Source organism: Narcine bancroftii, chromosome 1 (genome assembly GCF_036971445.1).
Source record: "Narcine bancroftii isolate sNarBan1 chromosome 1, sNarBan1.hap1, whole genome shotgun sequence".
NCBI lineage: Eukaryota > Metazoa > Chordata > Chondrichthyes > Torpediniformes > Narcinidae > Narcine > Narcine bancroftii.
This window is the reverse complement of record NC_091469.1, coordinates 60,421,477-60,445,526: the sequence shown is the minus strand read 5'-3', so window position 1 is coordinate 60,445,526 and position 24,050 is coordinate 60,421,477. Positions and strand designations below refer to the sequence as shown.

Below are 24,050 nucleotides of genomic sequence, written 5' to 3'. Positions count from 1 at the left end.
GTCTTCCTACTTCAAACAACATGGCTTTCCTTCTGCCACCATCAACTTGGTGCTGACCCACATGTCCTGCATTACCTGCACATCTGCCTTGGCACCTCTGTCTTCATGCACAAGAATAACAGGATTCCTTTTGTCCTCATACCACCCCACCCATCTCCACATCTAATACATCCTCCTCTGCCATTTCCGCCACCTACTACATGATCTCACCATTAGACACATATTCCCCTCTTTGCCTTCCACGGGGACTGCACCCTTGTCTACTCCTCCCTTCCCCATCAATCGTCCCTTGGGACCTAACACTTGTGCCCACATATCCTCCCTCACAGTTCTTCCAAGTGAAGCAATATTTCACTTGTGAATCTGCAGGGGTCATCTACTGCATCCAGTGCTCCGGTTATGATCTCCTCTACATCAGAGAGACAGGGAGATCACTTTGTTGAGCACTTCGGCTCTGACCGGCACAATAGCGTGGATTTCCCAGTGGACCATCCATTTCAATTCTCTAATTCATTCCCTTGCTGACAAATCTGACCATGGTCCCATGTACTACCAAACTGAGGCCACCTGTAAATTGGAGGAATAACACCTCACCTTTCAATTGGGCACCCTCCAACCAGATAGCATTAATATTGACTTCTCTGACCTTCGTTAACTAGACCCCATCACTTTGCCCTTACTTTGTCTCTCCATTCTGTCTCCTTTTGCACAAACATGATAAATTCTTCCTTCATCCCTTATCATATCCAATTAACACCTTCTGTTGGTCTGGATTCTTCCAACCAGCATTGTTTTAAATTCTGAGATTTTCTGCTTCTGGCTCATTCTGCTTAGTCCGTGAAGAAGGGCTCAGGCCTGAAACATCAGCTATAGATGCTGAAAAGACAGGCTGAGCTCCTCCAGCTTTTCAGTGTTTTCATTACAAGTTTACTCTTAACTGAATATTGAGATTACAAATGTGGTTTTGAGTACATTCTCTTTTTTTTTTAAACATTGTTACACATTTGTACAGAACTTTGAGTATTATTTTTAATAATTTATTATTCTTCAGTTTTTATATGTAAACATACCTTTGTCAACTACTTCACATCTTCCTTGTTCATTTCTCATGGGCTTTTCATTCTGAGCATCATATTTGACCAGCTTATATGATAGAAATATCTGAAGAATATAATGAAACAATTAATTTAAATATAAGATGCATAGTAAGATTGGCTATTTTTACATACCTGTCTCTACAGCATCCATGAAATTACTGAAAATGTGGCATTGACGTAAACATTAGGTAAAGCATCACTAGTGTTAAATCTCTGTGAATGTACTTTGACTCAATCTACAAATGGAAAATATCTGGATTAATGCACACCTGAATTTTTTTTTTGTGTAATTTTGCAGCTTTTTTTTTTAAAAACTTTTTAATGAAGGAAACATGAAATGAGCTCCATCAGGAGCCAAAGATAAATATTCACATATCAAATGAACTCAACTGAAAGAACAGATCATGAAAGAATTATTTGTTTATAGATTTTCCTAAAGCAGTCTTTGGAAATAAAGGCATGTATACAAACTCAACAATTTTTCAAAACACTTTTTATCTTGAACAGTTGTCAAGACAATAATACTTCGCAAAATTTTATATTAAGCACCTCTCAATATTAACCCACATTAAGACCTTTATTAAATGAATAACAAATATATCTTCCAAAACTCTTGAGTGATCTTTGGAAAAGTGATCGCGGTAATGTTATGAATACACTATTTAATGAAAGGGAAACAAGAGAACCAAGTCATATTAGATTCTGCATCATTAACTTAGCAACAATTGGAAATAGAATGAGTTCATGAGAATATAGGAAGAAGAAAATAACAGATCATTAAAGTATCAAATGAAAAAATATAAACTTGATTAGCAAATACAAAGGAAACATGAACACCAAAACCATTTTTTACCCTGTTGAATACCAAGATTTTTTTTAGTTATTAATCATTGCATTATTTTTAATCTTTTTAATCAGATGCAAGGATCGACAATGAGATAGACAACAGACTCGCCAAGGCAAATAGCGCCTTTGGAAGACTACACAAAAGAGTCTGGAAAAACAACCAACTGAAAAACCTCACAAAGATAAGCGTATACAGAGCCGTTGTCATACCCACACTCCTGTTCGGCTCCGAATCATGGGTCCTCTACCGGCACCACCTACGGCTCCTAGAACGCTTCCACCAGCGTTGTCTCCGCTCCATCCTCAACATCCATTGGAGCGCTCACACCCCTAACGTCGAGGTACTCGAGATGGCAGAGGTCGACAGCATCGAGTCCACGCTGCTGAAGATCCAGCTGCGCTGGATGGGTCACGTCTCCAGAATGGAGGACCATCGCCTTCCCAAGATCGTATTATATGGCGAGCTCTCCACTGGCCACCGTGACAGAGGTGCACCAAAGAAAAGGTACAAGGACTGCCTAAAGAAATCTCTTGGTGCCTGCCACATTGACCACCGCCAGTGGGCTGATAACGCCTCAAACCGTGCATCTTGGCGCCTCACAGTTTGGCGATCATCTTCGCGGACGAAGATTTATGGAGGGGGTAAAAAAAGTCCACGTCAGCTGCAGGCTCGTTTGTGGCTGACCAGTCCGATGCGGGACAGGCAGACACGATTGCAGCGGTTGCAAGGGAAAATTGGTTGGTTGGGGTTGGGTGTTGGGTTTTTCCTCCTTTGCCTTTTGTCAGTGAGGTGGGCTCTGCGGTCTTCTTCAAAGGAGACTTTGCGGAAACTGCCAAAATGTTTGGCCTGGAAGTCAGCCTGAAGAAAACTGAGGTCCTCCATCAGCCAGCTCCCCACCATGACTACCAGCCCCCCCACATCTCCATCGGGCACACAAAACTCAAAACGGTCAACCAGTTTACCTATCTCGGCTGCACCATTTCATCAGATGCAAGGATCGACAATGAGATAGACAACAGACTCGCCAAGGCAAATAGCGCCTTTGGAAGACTACACAAAAGAGTCTGGAAAAACAACCAACTGAAAAACCTCACAAAGATAAGCGTATACAGAGCCGTTGTCATACCCACACTCCTGTTCGGCTCCGAATCATGGGTCCTCTACCGGCACCACCTACGGCTCCTAGAACGCTTCCACCAGCGTTGTCTCCGCTCCATCCTCAACATCCATTGGAGCGCTCACACCCCTAACGTCGAGGTACTCGAGATGGCAGAGGTCGACAGCATCGAGTCCACGCTGCTGAAGATCCAGCTGCGCTGGATGGGTCACGTCTCCAGAATGGAGGACCATCGCCTTCCCAAGATCGTATTATATGGCGAGCTCTCCACTGGCCACCGTGACAGAGGTGCACCAAAGAAAAGGTACAAGGACTGCCTAAAGAAATCTCTTGGTGCCTGCCACATTGACCACCGCCAGTGGGCTGATAACGCCTCAAACCGTGCATCTTGGCGCCTCACAGTTTGGCGGGCAGCAGCCTCCTTTGAAGAAGACCGCAGAGCCCACCTCACTGACAAAAGGCAAAGGAGGAAAAACCCAACACCCAACCCCAACCAACCAATTTTCCCTTGCAACCGCTGCAATCGTGTCTGCCTGTCCCGCATCGGACTGGTCAGCCACAAACGAGCCTGCAGCTGACGTGGACTTTTTACCCCCTCCATAAATCTTCGTCCGCGAAGCCAAGCCAAAGAAAAGATTTTTAAAACATATTATTTTAAACACGTATCTGTCATTATTTATTACTCATTGCATTTTTAAACACATAAATAAATCATGTGAATTTGCACAATGATTTCATTATATGTGTGATGTAAAAAAGCACAATTAGTCTTTGTTAAAGAATCAGCACATGTTCTGAAGTTGATGGTGTTTCCTGGAGATGATGTGGTACATATTTAAATAGATCTACAACAGTGAAAACACACCATGTCTCAATGCAATCAGCAAAATAATTTCTTTCTGCTTGATCTGCTGATAGTTGACCCTAATAAATGATTGACAGAAGCAGAATAAGCAATACCTGCGCTCTGAAGTTTTACCCACATTTAAGTCTATGTGGTTGAGGTTCTTCTCTTAGTTGCTGGTACTATACACTGGAAACCATATTGGCTTAGGTGAGCTCTCTCATTTGCCAAGAAACTAAATGCTGAAGTATTGGATGATATATAATCATCTTTCAGTAACATTAAACCATACAAGCAAGGCAGCGTCATCCTTCTAGCCACTGGCATTACCATTAGCATTTAAACTCTACCCAATATGTTTGTTTAATGAACTCTTTAAAATACCAAATCAAAGAAAATGATCACAAAATCCCTTGAACTGGAGTCAGTGAAGACATTGCTTTCTGTTGCATTTGGCACACGTGCATTGGAAAACAGCTGTTAAGACAACCAATAAACACACTGTATTGACCTATTTGCAGATATTTATAGCACATTTAAAAAAAATGAAAACATAGCAACTTGAAAGAATAAATAGTGCTATGCAGAAAATGAATATTCACAGGCTCAGCAGTCTTTTTTTTAGTTTAGATTATGCCAGTAGATCATCTATAGTCAATTAAAATGGTCATTTTTCCTACTCTATGTTTGCTATTAAATGACTATTTTTGGGTAATTCTACATCTAAAATGCACAATTTATCATTTTATTACCAGGGAACCAATTGTTGTTTGGAATCATACTCATCATGCAGTTAATCAAACATCAAATTTCCAACCTCATGGTTATATTAAAAAAAAATTCACTAGTTCTGCAACAGTGCAGAAACATTCGAACCCCCACAATTAGTATTGGATGTCCTCCTCATTATCCTATTGTATATCCCGCTGTAATGTAAGCTTTTATGGGAAAGGTTAGCTACTTTTGAAACTTCCTAACAGACTGATGCACAATTAGCCAATGTTTGCCACAATATTATTGGACATTGATTCTAACCATACACTACTTGAAAACATTCCATTTGGGAGGAGTTACCTTCTGTTAGAATTACATTCAGACCACTATCCACTGAATTGGAAGGAACAGTGACAGCAATTTTCCTGATAAGTCAGGGAGGGAGTCACACAAAAAAAAATGGTGATGTCAGCTCCACTAAATATTTTGCAATCGAGAATAGTAAACCTGGGTTGCTGGAATAAATAAAATGGCATGAAGATTGCAATATATCTGGCTATGCAACATTAAGCTACAGGTTTAAAATAAAAGCTTTGTCTTGAGCAAGCAGATTTTTAAAAAAAATGAACAATGTTTAATTTGCCGGTAAGGCAACACCCTTCATCACAAAGGAAAAACAACAACTTTAAAAAAAAAAGGGAAATATTCCTAATAAATATTAGGATTAGTAGCAAGTGAGGATAAACATGCCAAATACAAGAAACTCTGGGCACACAGCAAATGTATACACAGCCTTACTTGCAGCAGTGTTGGTCTAAAAAAGCTCAAGCTCAGTTTGCTCTTGACTTTCTCTAAACTCTTTCTGTTGTGCAGATGGCAATCTGACTATTCATTAACTTTGCCCTTGGGTGCTGACAAGCAAGAAACTGGCACCAGAATTCCCCTGCAGAGATCCATCCCCACAAGCCTAAGGGATCATCAGCTGTGTGCATGTTCCCCAGGAGCACAGTTTCTGCTTCATGTTGGGGATTATGTATAGTGGAACTGCTTCAAGTCACTCAATGTGAAAGCAACATTGGAGTGTATCCTGCTCCCAAACACATTTATTTCATTTCATTGTGCAAGTCTTTGTACCTGCATTGTACCTTAAAGGTATAATTTTATGTCTGGTTCAAACTGAGAGTCATGCATCAGTGCAGCAGAGAAAAGCATTTCAAAATTTACCAACTGCTGAACTTACAATAATGCAGATACATTAAAGTGATTCAAAGGAGAAAGAAGTGGGAGATGACGATGAGAAGACAAAGATATTAGAGAAAAAATGCCCAAGGTTGTGACATTGGCAAAAGTGTTTGTCAACAACTTACTGAGGAGAACCACTCAACTATTCCCAACAACAGTCCTTCCTTACTAACATGAACAATGAAATACAAAATGTCCTAAAACAGTTTAATGTCCCTTTTGGATTTATAGCTTAAAATAGTTTCCAAGTACATAACAAAATTTCATCTGGGCAATTTCCAAGTTCAGTATTTTGACAGAAACACACAATGTTATGAATTTTGGCAATTATTGGAGAATATATTTTTCTGATAAATTGTGCAGAGTGATTCTTTAGAAAGGAATTATCCATTGATATTACACATAATGATTTCTAGGAAACAGCATATGATTGCTTCTAATAAATCCCAAATCAGATTCCATTGTGAAGTGATGTGACAGGAATTTTAACCATTTCCATCTGGCAGAAGCTGGGTGCGAACACAATTATAATGGTGAAAGAAACAGAAGAATAATGAAGAAGGAAAAGGGGTAAATTATAATCTAATCAGATGCCAGATCTGGATTAAAGAAATAGAAAAATACACTGGCTAGAAATTTAATATATTTTTTTTAAAGTTTCTTCGATCATAGAAACACCCAAATGGGAAATAGGTTCCTTCAGCCCACATTGTCTGTGGCAACCACGATAACTATCTGTGCTAAACAATTTTCCGACATTAGGCACCTATCCTTCTATGTTGTTGCTATTCAAGTGCTTTTCCAAATGCCTTTAATCATTGTATTTGTATCCAGATCAATTAGTTTCTCTGTCAGCTTGTTTCAGATATTCATTGTTCTCCTGTGCAAAAAACCTTAAACTCTCACCTTGAACTTGCGTTCTCCAGTTTAGGATTCTCTTACCCTGGTAAAAATCTATGCACCCCGTAACTAAACCTCAGTCAGGTCACACCTCAGCCTCCTCTCTTCCTGTGATAATTACTCCAGTCCATCCAATCTTTTCATTTAACTACAATACTGTATTCCTGACAACATGTTGATGAATTTCTCCACACCATCTCTATTCCTACTACATATTTCCTGATGTAAAGACCAGAACTGTACACAATCCACCAAGTACAGTCTAAACAATGTTTTGTATAACAGCAGCATAATGACCTAACTGATATACTCAATGACTAGGCTTATGAAGGCAAGCATGACAAATTTTTTCCACCATCTGTGTCACCACTTTCAGGCAATTAATGATAATGGGTTTATTGTGATATACATGGTACATTCTACATATCCACCAAAATTCTTCCTTGTTGCAGAATTATAGACTTGAATCCCAAGATTTCTCTGGACATCAGTATTTCTCAGGTCCCTGCCACATCCTGGCAGAATTTAACTTCCTAAAGTGCACACCTTCCTACTTGTCTGGTTTAAATGCTAAGTGCCACCCCTCCACTCAACTTTTGAGCTAATCCATGTCCCTCTATTAATTTTTAAATTTTTAAAATAATGTTGACAAAAAAAGTAACATGCCCTTTCAGCCCACATACCACCTAATTAACCTACAACCCCCAGTACGTTTTTGAAGGGTGGCAGGAAACCGGAGCTCTTGTGGAAAACCTATGCAGACATAGAGAGAACGTATAAATTCCTTAAAGATAGTGTGAGATTCAATTCCTGTTCCCGATAGCTGGCATTGTAACAGTATTCTGCTAACTGTTACACTAACCATGCCAATTATACGACGCTAATCTCTATATCATTATCTACGATTCTATGAATTTTCATGTTGTTTAAAAACTTTCTAAAAATGTACCAAACATTTTAATTGAAGTCATTTATAAATATGGTAAAACTACAGGTATCTGACACCTACGGGGATTGGCGATGGTGGATATGCAAATTTTATGGTTGCTTGAGACTTGCTCTAACAATACTGAACTCAAACATCAACATAAAGAATAAACAGTTTAAAAGACATAATTACCATACTTAAACTGAATAAGCTTTAGAGTTAGATAGAGCTGTTAAAGATATGGGGAGAAGACAGGAATGGGGCATTGATTGTGGATTATCAGCCATGATCACAGTGAATAGCAGTGTTGGCTCAAAGGGCCAAATGGCCTACTCCTGCACTTATATAACCATATAACAGTTTATGGCATGGAAACAGGCCATCTCAGCCCTACAAGTCCACGCTGGTTCACTCAAACAATTCCGCTAGCTCCCCCCGCCTATTCTCCACCCATAAACCTCTAACCCCACCCCCCCCTCCTATCCATGTATATATCCAGCCTCCTCTTAAATGAAATAATTGACTCTGCCTCAACTATTTCCTTCGGAAGATTATTGTCCATAAAAACCTTAAAGAATTTTACTTTATTTTCAGTCATATTCTGTGAAAACATTTAACAATTATTGCATCTCCAAGGAGACGTCCAGAAGATGAACATTATATAATTAACCCCCACCCCCCCCAGCCCAAGTTTACAGATAAAGCTTTACTAATATACTTAATAATAAAGATTAAGACTCTTACTAAGCTGGCAGCCAATAGTGAGTGGCATTAACCAGCTCTTCATCCTGGGCAATGCCATTTTATTCAAACTAAACCTTATTCAAACAGCTGCTGAGCAAAGCACAACCAAGACTGTCTGCTGGCTGAAGGTGGCGTGGTTGGCGTAGTGGTTCGCGCAACACCAGCTATCAGGACTTGGGTTCGAATCCCGTGCTGTCAGGAGTTTGTACATTCTATGCGCCTGCGTGGGTTTTCCCTGGCGACTCCCGTTTCCTCCCGCCGTTAATTGGGTGGCATGGACACACGGACCTAAATGGCCTGTTACCATGCTGTATGTCCAAATTAAATTTAAAAATTAAAAATACTACTCCCATTACCAAAGGTTTGAGTGTTATTTCAGAGAGTGTTTACTTTTACAATTTTAAACTTTTATATTTTTTTTAAATTCCTATTTATTTCACTTGATTTATTTGCTTTTTTTTTTGCCAGTTGCTTAATTCCAGAAAATGGGATTTTTACTGTATTACAAACAAAAATGTTTCCAGTACAGATCCGTGAGGTACACCACTTGTTCAATATTTCTAGTCACAAAAACACCCATTCTTCCACTACCCTCTGCCTCTTAGCACCAATATATTTTTGGATCTAGTTCACCAAATCATCTTAGATTGCTTGAACTTTTAACTTTCTGGACCAGCCTAATTGTGCAAGAACAAGTTTATTTTTACTCTTAAGGATGAGACATGGAAACCATTCGGTTTCAAATGTTTACTTTTTGGATTGAAAAGGTTGATTAGGATGGCTAGAATAACAGACCTTCTTAACAACAGTATCTTCCACAATGTTAATTAAAAAATCTAATTTACTGTGTCAATTACATTTTAAATTAATGCATAAATGTCATGATACTGTATTATGTATAGCAAATTAAAATCATCACCCATTTTTGCAAGACTGATGTCCAGCATTTTGTGGTAATGTATCTTTACGTTACTCTGCCAACCAAAGGACAAATTCAAATTAGTCAGTAAAGTAGGGGCACCATAGAATGGTTGTACATGGATACACCCGGTGTTTATAAATAAGTAAAATATGCAGTCAGTCTCAATAATTAAACAAGATGTTCAATAATTGAATAGATAACTAATTGCTGAACAGAATACTTCCTGAACTGTAGACAAAATGTAATTATCTTCCTGCTACATTAGACAATAGATCAGACTATCTGAGTTCCTTTAATTTATTGCATCTTTAGTAACTCACTCTTCTTCTGGCTCTCATCTCTAAGGACCTTTCCATTTCCTTGTGCTGTCAGTCATTTTGTTACACTGGCATGATTACAGGTTCAATGAGGTTATGTCTCTACTACCCTCATCAGCTACTTCATTCTTCCTGGCAAGTTTATTTTTGTGTGTGTTTTTTTTCTCAATTATTTTCTTACTTCAGCCATCTTCAACTGAGAATATAACACATTTAATTATTTAGTGCAATTTAGATTAGCTCTATTTATAATGGTTTGCTGACAATAATCAAACAAATTAAACTACGCAAAATAATCAAATTTTTATCAGAGTATCATTTAGTTTATTAATATACAAGAAAACTCTCATTCTGGAAAGAAATATTCTAATTCTGAATCAAACATAAACATTTAGTCTTCTTCTGTCTGATTTTGTTGGAACCTAATATATCCCTGACATTTGCTGAGATCTTATGATGACTATTTTTACCCTATCCAACTGTCTCTTGATTGCATAAGAGTTTCTGCTCAGGAAGCATGCTGATAGGGCAAAATTCTGTACAATTACCAGTTTCTTTGTTTCATTACACAATTAAAAGTAGGCAACAAGCCTCAGAAAAGCATTTACAACATTCAAAATGTTTTTTTTCCCCCAAAAGAATTAGAAAAAAATGCCCAACTTTCTCCCCTCCCCATCGACGTGATTTACTGGGATCGTTGTCTGAAGAGGGTGTACAAAATTATTGAGGACCCCTTCCTCTCTGAAAACGGCATCTTTCAGTTATTCCAACTGGGGAAGAGATACAGAAGTTCCTCACCAGGCTGAGGAACAGCTTCTTCCCACGAGCAGTGAGAATGTTGAACGATCAAAGGAACTGCTCACACTAACCATCCAAGGCTCTCATTTGTACAAAGCAACATTTATTTATTATAGATATAATATGTCCTGCATATCTATTATTTGTCTATATGTGTGTTATGTCTGGTTGTGTGTCTGCATGTTTTTGCACTGAGGTCCAGAGAATGCTGTTTCGTTGAGTTGTACAATCAGATGACAATAAACTTGTCTTGACCTTATACTAACTGCAAAACTTGAAACTAATTCATTTCATATTTGAACATTTGCAAATGTTATTTCATTCTTCACTCCCATTTTCTACAGAAAGATTTTAGTTTCATTAGCTTTGCATCAATTAAATAGTGTATATATTCAAAAAAAATGCATGACTCTTAATTCCAATAAGAAAATAGATGCAAGAAATAAATTGCCAAAGGGCAACCAGAATAAATGAAGTTCAAGTTGATTAGTTTCCACAAAGTGCATTGTTATATGTGTGACAAAGTTTTAAATAGGTGAGCAGGGATTTGGAAAATACAGCAGAAAATTTGAATGTGGAAGTCATTCAGTTAAATGTACCTCCTAAATAATCAGTTTTAATTGTCTCTTTCAGAAGCAGATGCTAAATTAAATCATTCAGATAATATCCAGGCTTCATATCTGTGAACTAAATTTTGGCTCACCTTATGAAGGAATATGCTTCGTCCCACAGCTCCCACTTTGCCTGTGTAATTCATAAAGAAGATATTTCCTTCGGTTGCACCATAAAACTCACAGATCTTAATGTTGCCAAAACGCTTGATAAATTCTGTCCAGATTTCAGTCTTTATCCCATTTCCAACAGCCATGTGCACTTGGTGCTTTTTTTCTCCTTCTGACTGTAAAAATAAAGGGCAAAAGAAATTGGGCAGCATATTTTAACAAACAAAAGTGAAACAAATAGAAATGGTACTTTAGTCATTAATGAGCTCTTAAGGAATTGCAGAGAAAGGTAACTACTGCAGGATAAAAACAGGTGCTCTACAAAGCAGTTATCTTACCTGCATTTATTTTCTCCACTGCAGAAGAAACACATTGTGGATATTGAATGCAATAGATGAGATTGGAAGAAGTGCAAATCAATCACTACATCACTTGGAAAATCTATTTGGGTCCCTGGGTGCTTAAGAGGGAAACAATAAATAGACATGTGGTGCATCTTCTGTGCTTAGATGAGAAAGTGAGAAAGGGATGTGGATGATGAAAATAAAAAAGCACAACAGAGAAACTGGATGACTTCTGCATGTCATGGCCCCACCCTATCAGAAACATTCCTTTTATCCTATCTATCCATCTCACACCTTCCTGCAACTTAAAGCCCATTTACTTTCTCTTTTTCTCAGTTTTGATTAAAGGTCTTTGACCTGAAGCCTTAACTATTTCTTGTTCCATATACAGTATACCTGATCTCACTGCATGTTTCCACTACAATGACATAACTCACTGTGAATGATACCAGAGAGAAAAAAAAAACAATAAAAAAACCTTCATGAATGTATTTAATGTGATATTCTTTTGTGCTATCAAAATAATAAGCAGTGAAATCTATCATTAATTCTCAAATATACAGGACTCTAATAATATTCCTTGTCAAACACTTCATTAAAATAATAATGAAAACAGCAAAGGTTTCTCCGTAGTAAAAAGTATTTTTTCTCCAATTTACCATTCTGTTTTGCCAATTACAGCCTTTTTTCTTATTTAATGACACATTTTTCATTTATCTATATTCTCAATTTCTATATCTTCCTGGTAATACACAAAGGTCACAACTGTTGTTTCATGCCACACTTTTCTCTCATTAATTAATCTGTCAGATTGCAAAATTCATCGTAAAACCCAAAACTCAAGCTGAGTTTTTATTTTTGGGAACCCTAACATTGTTCATCTTTTATTTGTTTTACAATATTTACCCTAAAGAATTTTTAAAAAATAAAACCACTTAAAAACAGCACAGTAGCAAATAATTTCATGTTTTGCACAAACTCATGAGTTAAATGGAATTCCAGCGATATCATTTTTTTTAAAAGAGGATATAATTAAAATTAAAATTATGTACCTCCTGCTCTCAAATTATGTACCTCCTGCGCCTGCAGCACAAATTCAGGAAGTTTCAGAACTCCCCCAAAATCAAAGACATCCATCACTGAAGCAGTTACCTTTGGCTGATTGCACAGGTAGCGGCAAAGTTCTCCGATATACTGAAATACTGTAACATTGTATTTTTGGCAGTCATTCCAGAACTGAGTGGCTGAGAATTTCTTCTTTAGAACACATGTTGCACCTAAATGGACACAATTATACATTTAGGCAATGGCATGAAAATAGCTCCCCATCCATATACTGTCAATTATCTAAGATTCATTGACAATTACTAATGCAAGGAGAGGTATATAAACTTTGTAGGAGATGCAAGCTATGCTAGGATGGTAAAGTATTTCAATGTAAATTTCAAGGTAATAATTGAGCACAAAGCATTCAATGGGTAAAAATATCAATTAATATCAAATTGTACTGAGCAATTGCTGACATCTTGTGATGACTATTTTTATCCTATAGATAGTGAGCATTTAAAATTGAAATGATTGTATCACACTGGCACAACCGCTTTGACACCTGATAAGAGCCAGGCCTGGCTCCCTGCTAGTTCAAATTAGAGTTAACATTGACCCACTGGCATACTGTAGTGGGCAGACCTAAAGATTCTTAATCCTTTTCTGATCCCACACTTTGGGATATCTACTGAGATACACTGACAAATCCCCCCAAAATTTCTAAATAGTGTTCAGTTTTAAAATTATTTATTATTTTCCTTTGTTCAAAAAATTGTTCCATTTCATATCTGCATGTTCACCCTTTCCTTCTTCTCAATAATTCTTTCATCCATCATCATCTCCTGTGAGAGTTCAATCCTTTTGCACAGATCATTCAGTTGGGACAGGCTGGCTTCTGGTGCCTTGCCCAAGTATAATTTTACAATGGTTATTTATGCAAGATGGAAAGAGAAGGATGTTGTACATTTTCATTTTGCTTTATATTAAATTAATTGTTGTCAATCAAAGGATACATACACAATTCTCTCTTCCAGATTTACCCGAGGTGCTGGCATGCAATCAACCAAATATTGGAATGGTGGCAACAGGCAGGCTGCATTTGGAGATACAAATGTCTTTCAGAAGTTAAGAGCCATGAAGTGTGGGAGAATGTCGATATTTACAGATGCTCTCACTGAAACAACTTTCTGCATTCTTATCAAATTGGATAATGGGTCCCAACCTGAGACTTTGACTGACCATTTCTCTCCATGGATGTTGCCTGACCTACTGAGACCCTCCAGCTTCTCATTGTCTCTTCGTAAATTCCAACATCTGCATCTCTTGTATTTCCCATTGCAAGTTGTTGAATACTTGCATCTCAAATCCTTGCACTTCCACAAATTCCAGTAAAACTGAGTTTACACCAATGGTTCTCAACCTTTTTCTTTCTACTCACATACCACTTTAAGCAATCCCTATGCCATCGGTGCTCTGTGATTAGTAAGGGATTGCTTAAGGTGGTGTGTGGGTGGGGAGGGAAGGAAGGATGAGAATTGTTTCTGAAATATTTTGCTTGAGAAAAATTGTCATTGGCCCATTTCCTTTGGAGCTATGAATTCATGTACATAATGAGTCAATTAGGTACAATTAAAACTGTGGCTTTCAAACTTTTTCTTTCCACTCACCTACCTCCTTAAGCAATTCATTACTAATCAAAGAGCATCTATGTCATAGTGAATACCTAACTTGGTAGGTGAATGGAAAGAAAAAGGTTGATAAACACTGGTTTACACTCAGCCATCTGAACCATTAAAATTGACAGTCATTCTAACATCCTCCAGAAGTGAATGGCAACACTAGGTTGTCAATAAAGATTATGAGAACAAAGCCTAGTTGATACTGAAGGACAAATAAAGTTTGATGTCAAAGACTGACGTACTGAACAGCACAAAATAAATTCAGCAGATTATGACAATGTTGAGATCTGTTTTACAGTAGATCTATTACCATGGCAGATGTGGTCAAATTCGTATTTATATATTTAAATATCTTCCAGAAACAAACGTACCTAACTCAATGCAGCCACAGATACCCAAGAGAGAGGCTGCACCATGATATAAAGGGAGCGCAGTATAGATGACATCATCTTTGGTGACTCCAAATGTCACGAACCCAACACTTGCTCTCAACGATTGTAGATGGGTTATTACAGCAGCCTTTGGCAACCCTGGCAATGTTCAAAATGATATTGTTTGAAAAAATTAACTTGAATGGGAAAAAAAATTAAATATCATAATATATTAACTTATACAGATTTGTTTCCTTGTTTACTTCCAAAATGGGACAAAGGTTTAACATTACATAAATACAAATTAATGTACAGTACCTGTAATTTATAAATTGTAGTAGTCTTAATTTCCATCCCTTTTTCTGTTTCATTGAGTAGTTATGACATGCTTTTTTTTTTAAATTAATTTCAGGGTAAATGGGCATCACCATAAAAAAAAGTTTTTTTTTGAAAAATCCATAGAGCCCTTAAGAAGGTGGTGAGCCACTCATTAGACTTATATAATCTTTATCACTGTCATCCAGAGATGCTCCATAGATTTAGACACATAGAACATTAGAGCACAGTACAGTCCTTTTGGCCCTTGATATTGTGCCGACCAATGTGTTTCTACCAAAAAAATTAAACTCTTCCTGCCTCTTAGCCCTCTTTTTCTTTCATCTATGTGCTGATCTTAATGTCTCTTAAATGCCCCTAATGTTTCAGTCTCCACCACTACCCCTGGCAAGGCATTCCAGGCACCCACAACTCTTAAATGTTTAAAAATAACTTACTCATGATGTCTCTCCTAAACTTTCCTTCCTTCACTTTGTACTCATGTCCTCTGATGTTTGCCCTGGGAAAAAGGTGCTGGCTGTCCACCTCATCTATGCCATTCAGAATCTTGTAGACCTCTACTAAGTCTCCTCTCATCCTTCTTTTCTCCAAAGAATAGACCCAGCTCTGCTCACAAAACTTACTTTTCAATCCCAGTAAATCTCCTCTGAACCTTGACCATAGCTTCCATATCATTCCTATAAGGAGGTGACCAGACTGAACACAATACTAAGTGTAGTCTCACCAGAGATTTGTAGAGTTACAACTTGACATCTCAACTCTGAGTTCAATCCCCTCATTAATGAAGTCCAACATCCTATTTACCTTATCAACTATCCTATCAATCTACCCCGCAACCTTGAGAAATGTATGGATCTGGACCCCCGCAAAGGTCTCTCTGTTTCTCCACACTGTTAAGTATCCAACTTCTGGTTTGACCTTCCAAAATGCATCACCTCACACTAATCCTGATTGAACTCCACCTGCCACTTTTCTGCGCAACTGCCTATATCCTTTTGTATGCTACAACAACTTTCACACTATCCACAACTCCTCCAACCTGCATAAAATCTGCAAACTTACTGATACATCCATCCGATTTTTCATCTAGGTCATTTATATATATATTTTTAAAACTCACCAAGAGCAGGGGTACCAGAACGGATCCCTGAAGAACTCCACCACTGACCTCCAAGTAGAATATTTTCCAATCACTACTACTCTGTGCTTTCTGCCTACAAGCCAATTTTTAATTCAAATGGCCAAGATTCTATGGATTCCATGCCTCAAGGCTTTTTGAATGAATCTCACATGGGAGATCCACATAGACCACATATACCACCTACCTTTATTAATTTTTTTTTTAATACTCAATTAGGCTCATGAGGCACAACCTTCCCTTCACAAAGCTATGTTGATTATCCTTAAATAGACTGATAGACTGCACTTCTCCAAATGCTCACGAATCCTATCCTTAAGAATTCTCTCCAATAGTTTGCAATTGACTCACCAGTCAATAATTGCCAGGATTCTCCCATTTAAACAAGAGGACCACATTAGTCATTCTCCAATACACTGGTACTTCCCCTGTGGCCAAAGAGGATGCAAAGATCATAATCAATACCAAGCTATCTCTTCCCTCCAATCCCACAGTGACCTGGGGTATATAGATTTCATCCCCAGGAAGTTAACAATCTTAATGTTTTTAAGAAGATCCAACACTTCCTCTTGATCTTCATCTCAACATCATCCAGCACACAAGCCTGTTCTGTTCCAAAGTCACCCTAATCAAGGTCCTTTCCTCTGGTGAATATTAAAACAAAGTGTTCATTTATGTCCCTACCTTATCAACTCCAAATGCATGTTGCCTCCTTTTCACTCAAGCAGCCCCACCTTCATTCTTGTCATCCTTCCTTTCTTCACATATACATAGAATGTCTTGGGGTTCTCCTTAATCCTACTTTCCAAGGCCTTCTCATGTCCCCTTCGAGCTCTCCCAAGTCCTTACTCAAATTTCATCCTGGCTACTATATACTTCTCATGAGTCCTTCCAGTTTTCTGCTTCCTAAATCTAACGTAGGCTTCCTTCTTCCTCTTAATGAGCTGACTGACCAGTTTTGTCAACCACAGTTCCCCTTTCCTACCATCTTTTCCTTGTTTCAGAGGGACAAAGCCAATCCTGAATCTGGTGCAAGTGGTCCCGAAACATCCTAAGCTTTCTCTCATGAACATCTGTTCCCAATTTACTCTCCCTAGTTCCTTCCTCGTCCCATTGTAATTAGCCCTTCCCCAAATGAACATTTTCCCATTTAGTCTGTTTTAGCTTTGTCCATAGCGATGCTAAAACTCAGAGTTGTGGTCACTATCACCGAAATGCTCCCCCACTGAGAGGTCTGCCATCTGACCAGGTTCATTACCCAGTACAAGATCCAGTATGGCCCTCCTCTTGTCAGCTCTTCAACAGATTGTGTCAGGAATCCTTCCTGGACACATCTGACAAATTCTGCCCCATCTACCCCTCTTGCAGTTAGGTGGTTCCAGTCAACATTAGGGAAGTTAAAGTGTTCCACGACATCAACCCTACAAGTTCTCCACTATTCCAAAATCTGCCTACTTATCTGTTCCTCGGTATCCTGAGGGCTATATGGAGGCTTTTAGACTACTCACAGTACAAAGATTGCTCCTTTCCCATTTCTGACTTCCACACTGACTCAATCCCACTCCTGCTCAAGTTCAGTCCAGCTTTATGAACAGGTCAGACCTCCCCCCCCACAACCGAAGAAATTCCAATGATCCATAAATCTGAACCCCTGCCTACTGCACAAATTTTCAGCCATACATTCACCTGCCACCACTTCCTATTCCCATCCTGGTGCATGGCACATGCAGCAATCCCAAAATTACCATCTTTGAGGTCGTGCTTTTCAGATTCCTTCCTAACTCCCTATATTCCCTCTGGGCCACAACCCTACTCCTATATATATGCCATTGGTACAAATGTAGACCATGACAGCTGGCTGCTCACCCTCTAACTTGAGAATGTTCTGGACTTTATCAGAGACGCCCCTGACCCTGGCACAAGGGAGGTATCATGGTAGATCTTCCCCCACCCCCACCCCCCCCAACAATATCAAAAATGGTATACTTATTGTAGAGGGGAATGGCCACAGCAATGAAGAAATTACAGTGATAGTGTGTGACCTGGATGAGAACATGTAGATAGTAGTGTTAGCATGTATCTGATGCTCTTATCCTTAATAATAGAAGTCCTTGATTTGGGAGTGAATCAAAAAAGGTAAGTTTCTACAGACAATTATATTGCAGCCATGTTACACTGGTGGTGGAAGGAATAAATGTTGTACATATGATGCTGATCATGTGCATTGCTTCGTTCTGATTGGTGTCAAGAACAAAGAATGCTGTTTTAGCGGCATTCCTTTTCATCCAAATTCAAGTTTATTATCATCCAATTGTACCAGTACAACCTAATGAAACAATGTCCTCCAGTTCTCGGTGTGAAAACACAAACAGATATACAACAAGCAATACATATGCAGTACATATATACAATTATAAAAATAAATAAAGTTTCATAAATAGCAGTCTCGAAAGGTTAGTCTGTGCAGTTCATTCAGTCATCATGCAGTCTCACTGCCTGCGGGAAGAAGCTGTTTCTTACCCTGGTGGTACAGACTCCGATACTCCCTGTATCTTTTTTCCAATGGAGTAGCTGAAAGATGCTGCGCGTGGGGTAGAAGGGGTCCTCAATGATTTTTTGCACCCTCTTCAAACAATGACCCCAGTAGATCACGTCGGTGGAGGGGAGGGAGACCCCAGTGATCCTCTCTGCTGCTCTTATGGTCCTATGGATTGACCTCCGATCCAATGCTCCACAGCAACTGTACTGTGCAAATGAAGAGTATTCCAACACCAAATCAAAGTTGCGACTTCCAGATGTTGGAATCAGTGGCAAATCACTCATTGCTGAATCCATACATGCAGAGTTTTTTTTTTTAAATGTATCTGGTCCAATTTGGTTTCTGATCAATCATGAACATGAGGTAAGGAGTTTGATAAATGGTCCTACCAGTGACCAAGCAGAGGTGGTTGGACTCTCTTCCAATTGTCAAAAATTAATATCTGGAATTTGAACTAGGCATTAAAAACACAGATATGCTGGAGGAACTCCGCAGATCTTGCAACATCCATAGGAAATAACGATATATAACCAACATTCATATCATCGGTAAGATATTTTAGCCTCCTACGGATGTTGTGAGAACAGCTGAGTTCCTCCAGCATTTCTCCATTTTTACTACAATCATAACATCTGCAGACTTTTGTGCTTGAAAGTTATCAGCCCAAGCCAGAAATTCTATCTAGTATTGCCATATTCAGGCATGTAATTCTCATGTCTGATGACACGTGAATGAACTGAACGACATTTTATCATCAGAAAATATACAAAATTATGTTTTCTAGGATAGAGAGGTTAAAATAACCTCTGCTTGTGTCCTGAATAAGTTCTTCAGCAGTATTATGTGGTTCAGCTGATGGACTTCCTTTCTGTGCAAGGTACACGTTAGCCAAAATATTGGCATAGATTGAGAACCTTATTAGAAATTCACTTCAGGACAATTAGTCATATGTAAAAAGCAAATTTACATAGTGATTTTACATAAAGCCTCATGGTTTCAAGTTCAATTCTTAAATTTTACAATGTTGAATCAAGTCATTGTCAACCACTTCAAACAGCTCAATGATTATAGTGGGTGACATCAGATGAAAGTCTAGTCCAGGTTCACCTGTTTATAGCCTTCAAAATTATATGGTGTAACAGTTGAAGCATACTAGGATTAGCCATGCTTTCAAAGTACTGCATCATTACCTGTTGAACTGTACTTCAGCAACAATTATGAGTCTTTAAAGAAAATTGAAAAGTAAAACCCATACAAGACTAGATGCAATTAAACAAATTACATGGTGCATAAAGCAGTTTGAAACACACAAATTAAAAACCAAGAGAAATTTCATTGTATTTGTAGGTTTATTATGGGAATAACCCAACACCCAACCCCAACCAATCCCCTGCAACCACTGCAACCGTGTCTGCCTGTCCCGCATCGGACTTGTCAGCCACAAACGAGCCTGTAGCTGACGTGGACATTTACCCCCTCCATAAATCTTCGTCCGCGAAGCCAAGCCAAAGAAGAATTATAATGATATTTTAATTAGCTAATTATTTTACACAACTCATTTTTTTTTGGTGAATGAGTTTGTTAAAGAACGTTATAACCCCCACAAAAAAATCTACTGAAAAGGGAGGTGCAGATCGTACAGCAATTTGTCTCAGTTTCATGAATACTTGATCCTCCTATTCACAAGCTGGCAAATTTGAATTTGCTCTTTGGCACTTTTCCCATTAGTGGGAAAGTGTTTTCAGGAGTGCCACATACCTCCTGAAAACAACCAATGCTACGCAATATCTTTTGGCAGAGAACTAGCACATGATCAAGACACTGAACAAACAGGCAGAATTTGGAACAGAAACAGGCCCTTCAGTCCCACAAGTATCCATTTACATCCATACACTACAGACTCCCAAGTTTTTCTCCCCATGGTCCCATCAACTGGCAGTAACTGTTCGATAAATACAAGACTTGATTAAAAAGTTACAAGGTAATCTCTATGCTTCTGCACGCTAAACAGGACAGTAAATTACCATATATGTCAGCACATAAGATGGTACTTGAGCCTTTAAAATGTCACCCAAAGCCAGGGTATGCCAAGTATAAAATCTGAACCTTAATATCCTGTGGTTTAGAGTGCTCCCCATTGCAATGCAGAACACCATAAAACACTCACATAACTCCTGCAGACCTACCACTAAATACTTTTCCATTGAAAATTACATTTAGGAAGCTAAGTAATGTTATATTTAAAAAATAAAAATGTTTTATAATCCTGTCTCATACCTTAAGTGCAGAACAGCAAATAGAGCTACCAGCATAAACCTGTTGCCATTTGCAGCAGCTGATGAACCAGCAAAATCTCAGCGATTCTCTGTGGGGTCCATCCACCCCGTATAATTGTTATTGGCTCTGTACAGGCTTGAAGCAGCCTGTTAAAAGAGCTGACAGTGGTTTATTTTAACATATGCTAATAAAATTTAAACATTTATTGGGTAATTTGCTTTTAAAATATTGTGACAACATCACCCCACTAGTCAGTGGGATGGTTGGTAAAGAACTATTGGGGCAGTGAGTGCCGGACTTAGGGTAGACTTATACAATGAGTATAGCCCAAAATCTACATTTTAAGTGGAAATTTTGGGGTTTTCTTATATTCCAGTCATCTTATACGCCAACATATATGGTAACATGCAATGGTTGGTCTCATCCCTTGTACATTTTGTTCCTGTGACTCCATTGCACCCAATAATTGCTCATCAGTTTTGCTCCAACAAAAAAAATGACTAATTTATTTCCTCCCCATGCTTCTGTTTTTTTTTAAATTCTCACATGGACAGTATCAGAGTCAAACAGCATGTTCCGTTTGGCAGATCAAATCTTCGGGAATAACTCAGTATGCTATTATACAAATCCTATGTTCTTCTCTACATATTTCCATTAAATCCTGCCTACACCAGAGGCAATTTACAATGATCAATTAAACAATTAACCCACATGCCTTTTGGATGTGGGAGGAATCTGAGAGCCTGAGGGAGACCTACATAATGAGAGAATGTACAAATTCCATACAGACAGTGCCTGGGTCACTGGAGCTGAGGTGCAGCAGCTCTACTAATTGTACCATTGAACTGCACAACTTGTCCTTACATCTTTAAAGAGATTTGCATCTTCTAGTCACTTTCCACTTTATCTTTCTGTAACATCTTTAAAGTTGTACCATGTAGCTAGAATGCAATTCATAACTTTTCTTCTGATAAACAAAGTGATTCCTGAACGATGATGTCATTTCAGAAACATGCTTCTACTAAACAGAAGAGTTGGAACAGCAGCTGACAGGCAGAGAGATGAGCAATTCTCCTTTGTTGCTGTTAGAAAAAAAACATATTTGAGAGAGTTTTCAGGGTCACAGGCAACCTACACTATAGGGTTTAGCTTTTTTTTGTCACTACAATATCAATGATGTCCTGTGTACACCACACAAGTCTAAAAAGAACACATTCAATTCATGCTTGATTTCCCACCTCCCATATCTTTAGAGAATAGGCTGCAAATTCCTTGTGAGAACAATAAGTTTCATTCATAGGCATATATACTGCGGAAATATATCACAGTGATCCTGCATGGTTTTGTCCTGTAGTCTTCCCCTTTAACCAACTCTGGTCAGAGTGATGAATAGCTCTTTACACCAGGGTACGATATTTTCCAAATCTGAACAATAAAAGTAGAAACAACACACAACATGGATTACGTTTCTAATTGGCTCCTAAATATTATTTAGAACAATAGAACATTACAGCACAGAAACACACCCCTTTGGCTCTTCTAGTCTGTATGAACCATTTTTCTCCATTTTCTCACTGACCTGCACCCAATCCATAGCCCTCCACACCCTCTCATTTATGTACTTGTCTAAATTCTTCATAAATGTTAAAATTGAGCCTGCGTTAACCACTTCAGCTGGCAGGTCATTCTACATTCCCACCACTCTCAATGTGATGTTTCGCCTCATGTTCCCCTTCAACTTTTCCCCTTTCACTCCTAACCCATGCCCTCTAGTTTGTATCTCAGTGGAAAAAGCCTACCTATATTTATTCTGCCTATCCCCCTCATAATTTTAAATACCTCTATTAAATCTTCCTTCATTCTTCTATGCCCCAGGGAATAAAGTCCTAACCTGTTTAACCTTTCTCTGTAACTCAGTTCCTGAAGTCCAGGCAACATCCTAGTAAATTTTCCCTGTACTCTTTCTATCTTATTGATATTTTTCCAGTAATTAGATGACTAAAACTGCACACAATACTCCAGATTTGGCCTCAACAATATCTCAAACAACCACCATAACATCCCAACTCCTGTACTCAATACTTTGATTTATGAAGGCCAAATGTCAAAAGCTCTCTATACAACCCTATCTACCCGTGATGCCACTTGGAGGGAATTATGTATCAGTTTTCCCAGAACTCTGTTCAACCGCATTCCTCAGGGCCCTATCATTTAGCGTGTTTGTTCTTTCTTAGTTTGTCTTTCCAAAATGCAACACCTCACACATGTCTGCATGGAATTCCATCTGCCATTTTTCTGCCCATTTTTCTAGCTGGTCCAGATCCCTCTGTAAGCTTTAAAAGCCTTCTTCATTGTCCACAATGCCTCCAGTCTTAATAGCATTTGCAAACTTGATCAATTTATCACATAATCATCCAAATATTGATATAGATGATAAACAACAATGGTCCCAGCACTGATCCCTGTGGCACACCACTAGTCACAGGCCTCCAGTCTGAGAAGCAGCATCCACCACTACTCTCTGGCTTCTCCTGTCTAGCCATTGTCAAATCCAGTTCACTACTTAACCATGAATACCTAGCATCTGAACCTTACTGACTATTCTCCTATGTGGGACCATATCAAAGGCCTTACTAAAGTCCATGTAGATAACATCCATAGCCTTCCTTCCTCAACTTTCCTGGTAACCTCCTCAAAAAACTTTAATGTTGGTTAAACATGACCTACCACCACAAGGCCATTTTGACTATCTGAAATCAGTCCTTGGCTATCCAAATACTTGTATATCCGATCTCTTAGAACATCATCCAATAATTTACCCACTACTGAAATCAGGCTCATTGTCTATAATTTCCAGGATTAGTTTTGAAGCCGTTTTTAAAAAACAACAATGGAACAAAAGATACTCTCCAATCTTCCAGCACCTCACCCATGGCTAAGGACATGTTAAATATTTCTGCCAGAGCCTCTGCAATTTCTACACTAGGCTTCCTCAAGGTCTGAGTGATTACCTTGTCAGGCCCTGGGAGATTTATCTACCCTTGTATGTTATAAGACAGCAAGAACCAACTCCTCTTTAACCTGTACAGGCTCCATGACCTCATTGCTTGTTTTCCTTACTTCCCTT

General features: G+C 38.6%; 1 protein-coding gene across 1 annotated transcript in view; it reads right to left on the bottom strand.

The window, feature by feature from the left end:
• slc27a6 (solute carrier family 27 member 6) overlaps positions 1 to 24,050 on the bottom strand; it is a 94,095-nt gene that overhangs the window by 22,634 nt on the left and 47,411 nt on the right. The window contains exons 3-6 of the mRNA XM_069927991.1: positions 14,634 to 14,792; positions 12,689 to 12,813; positions 11,174 to 11,368; positions 1,071 to 1,161 (exon numbers count right to left, since the gene is read on the bottom strand). Coding sequence (XP_069784092.1) covers positions 1,071 to 1,161; positions 11,174 to 11,368; positions 12,689 to 12,813; positions 14,634 to 14,792 — 570 coding nt within the window. The remainder of the gene's footprint in view (positions 1 to 1,070; positions 1,162 to 11,173; positions 11,369 to 12,688; positions 12,814 to 14,633; positions 14,793 to 24,050) is intronic.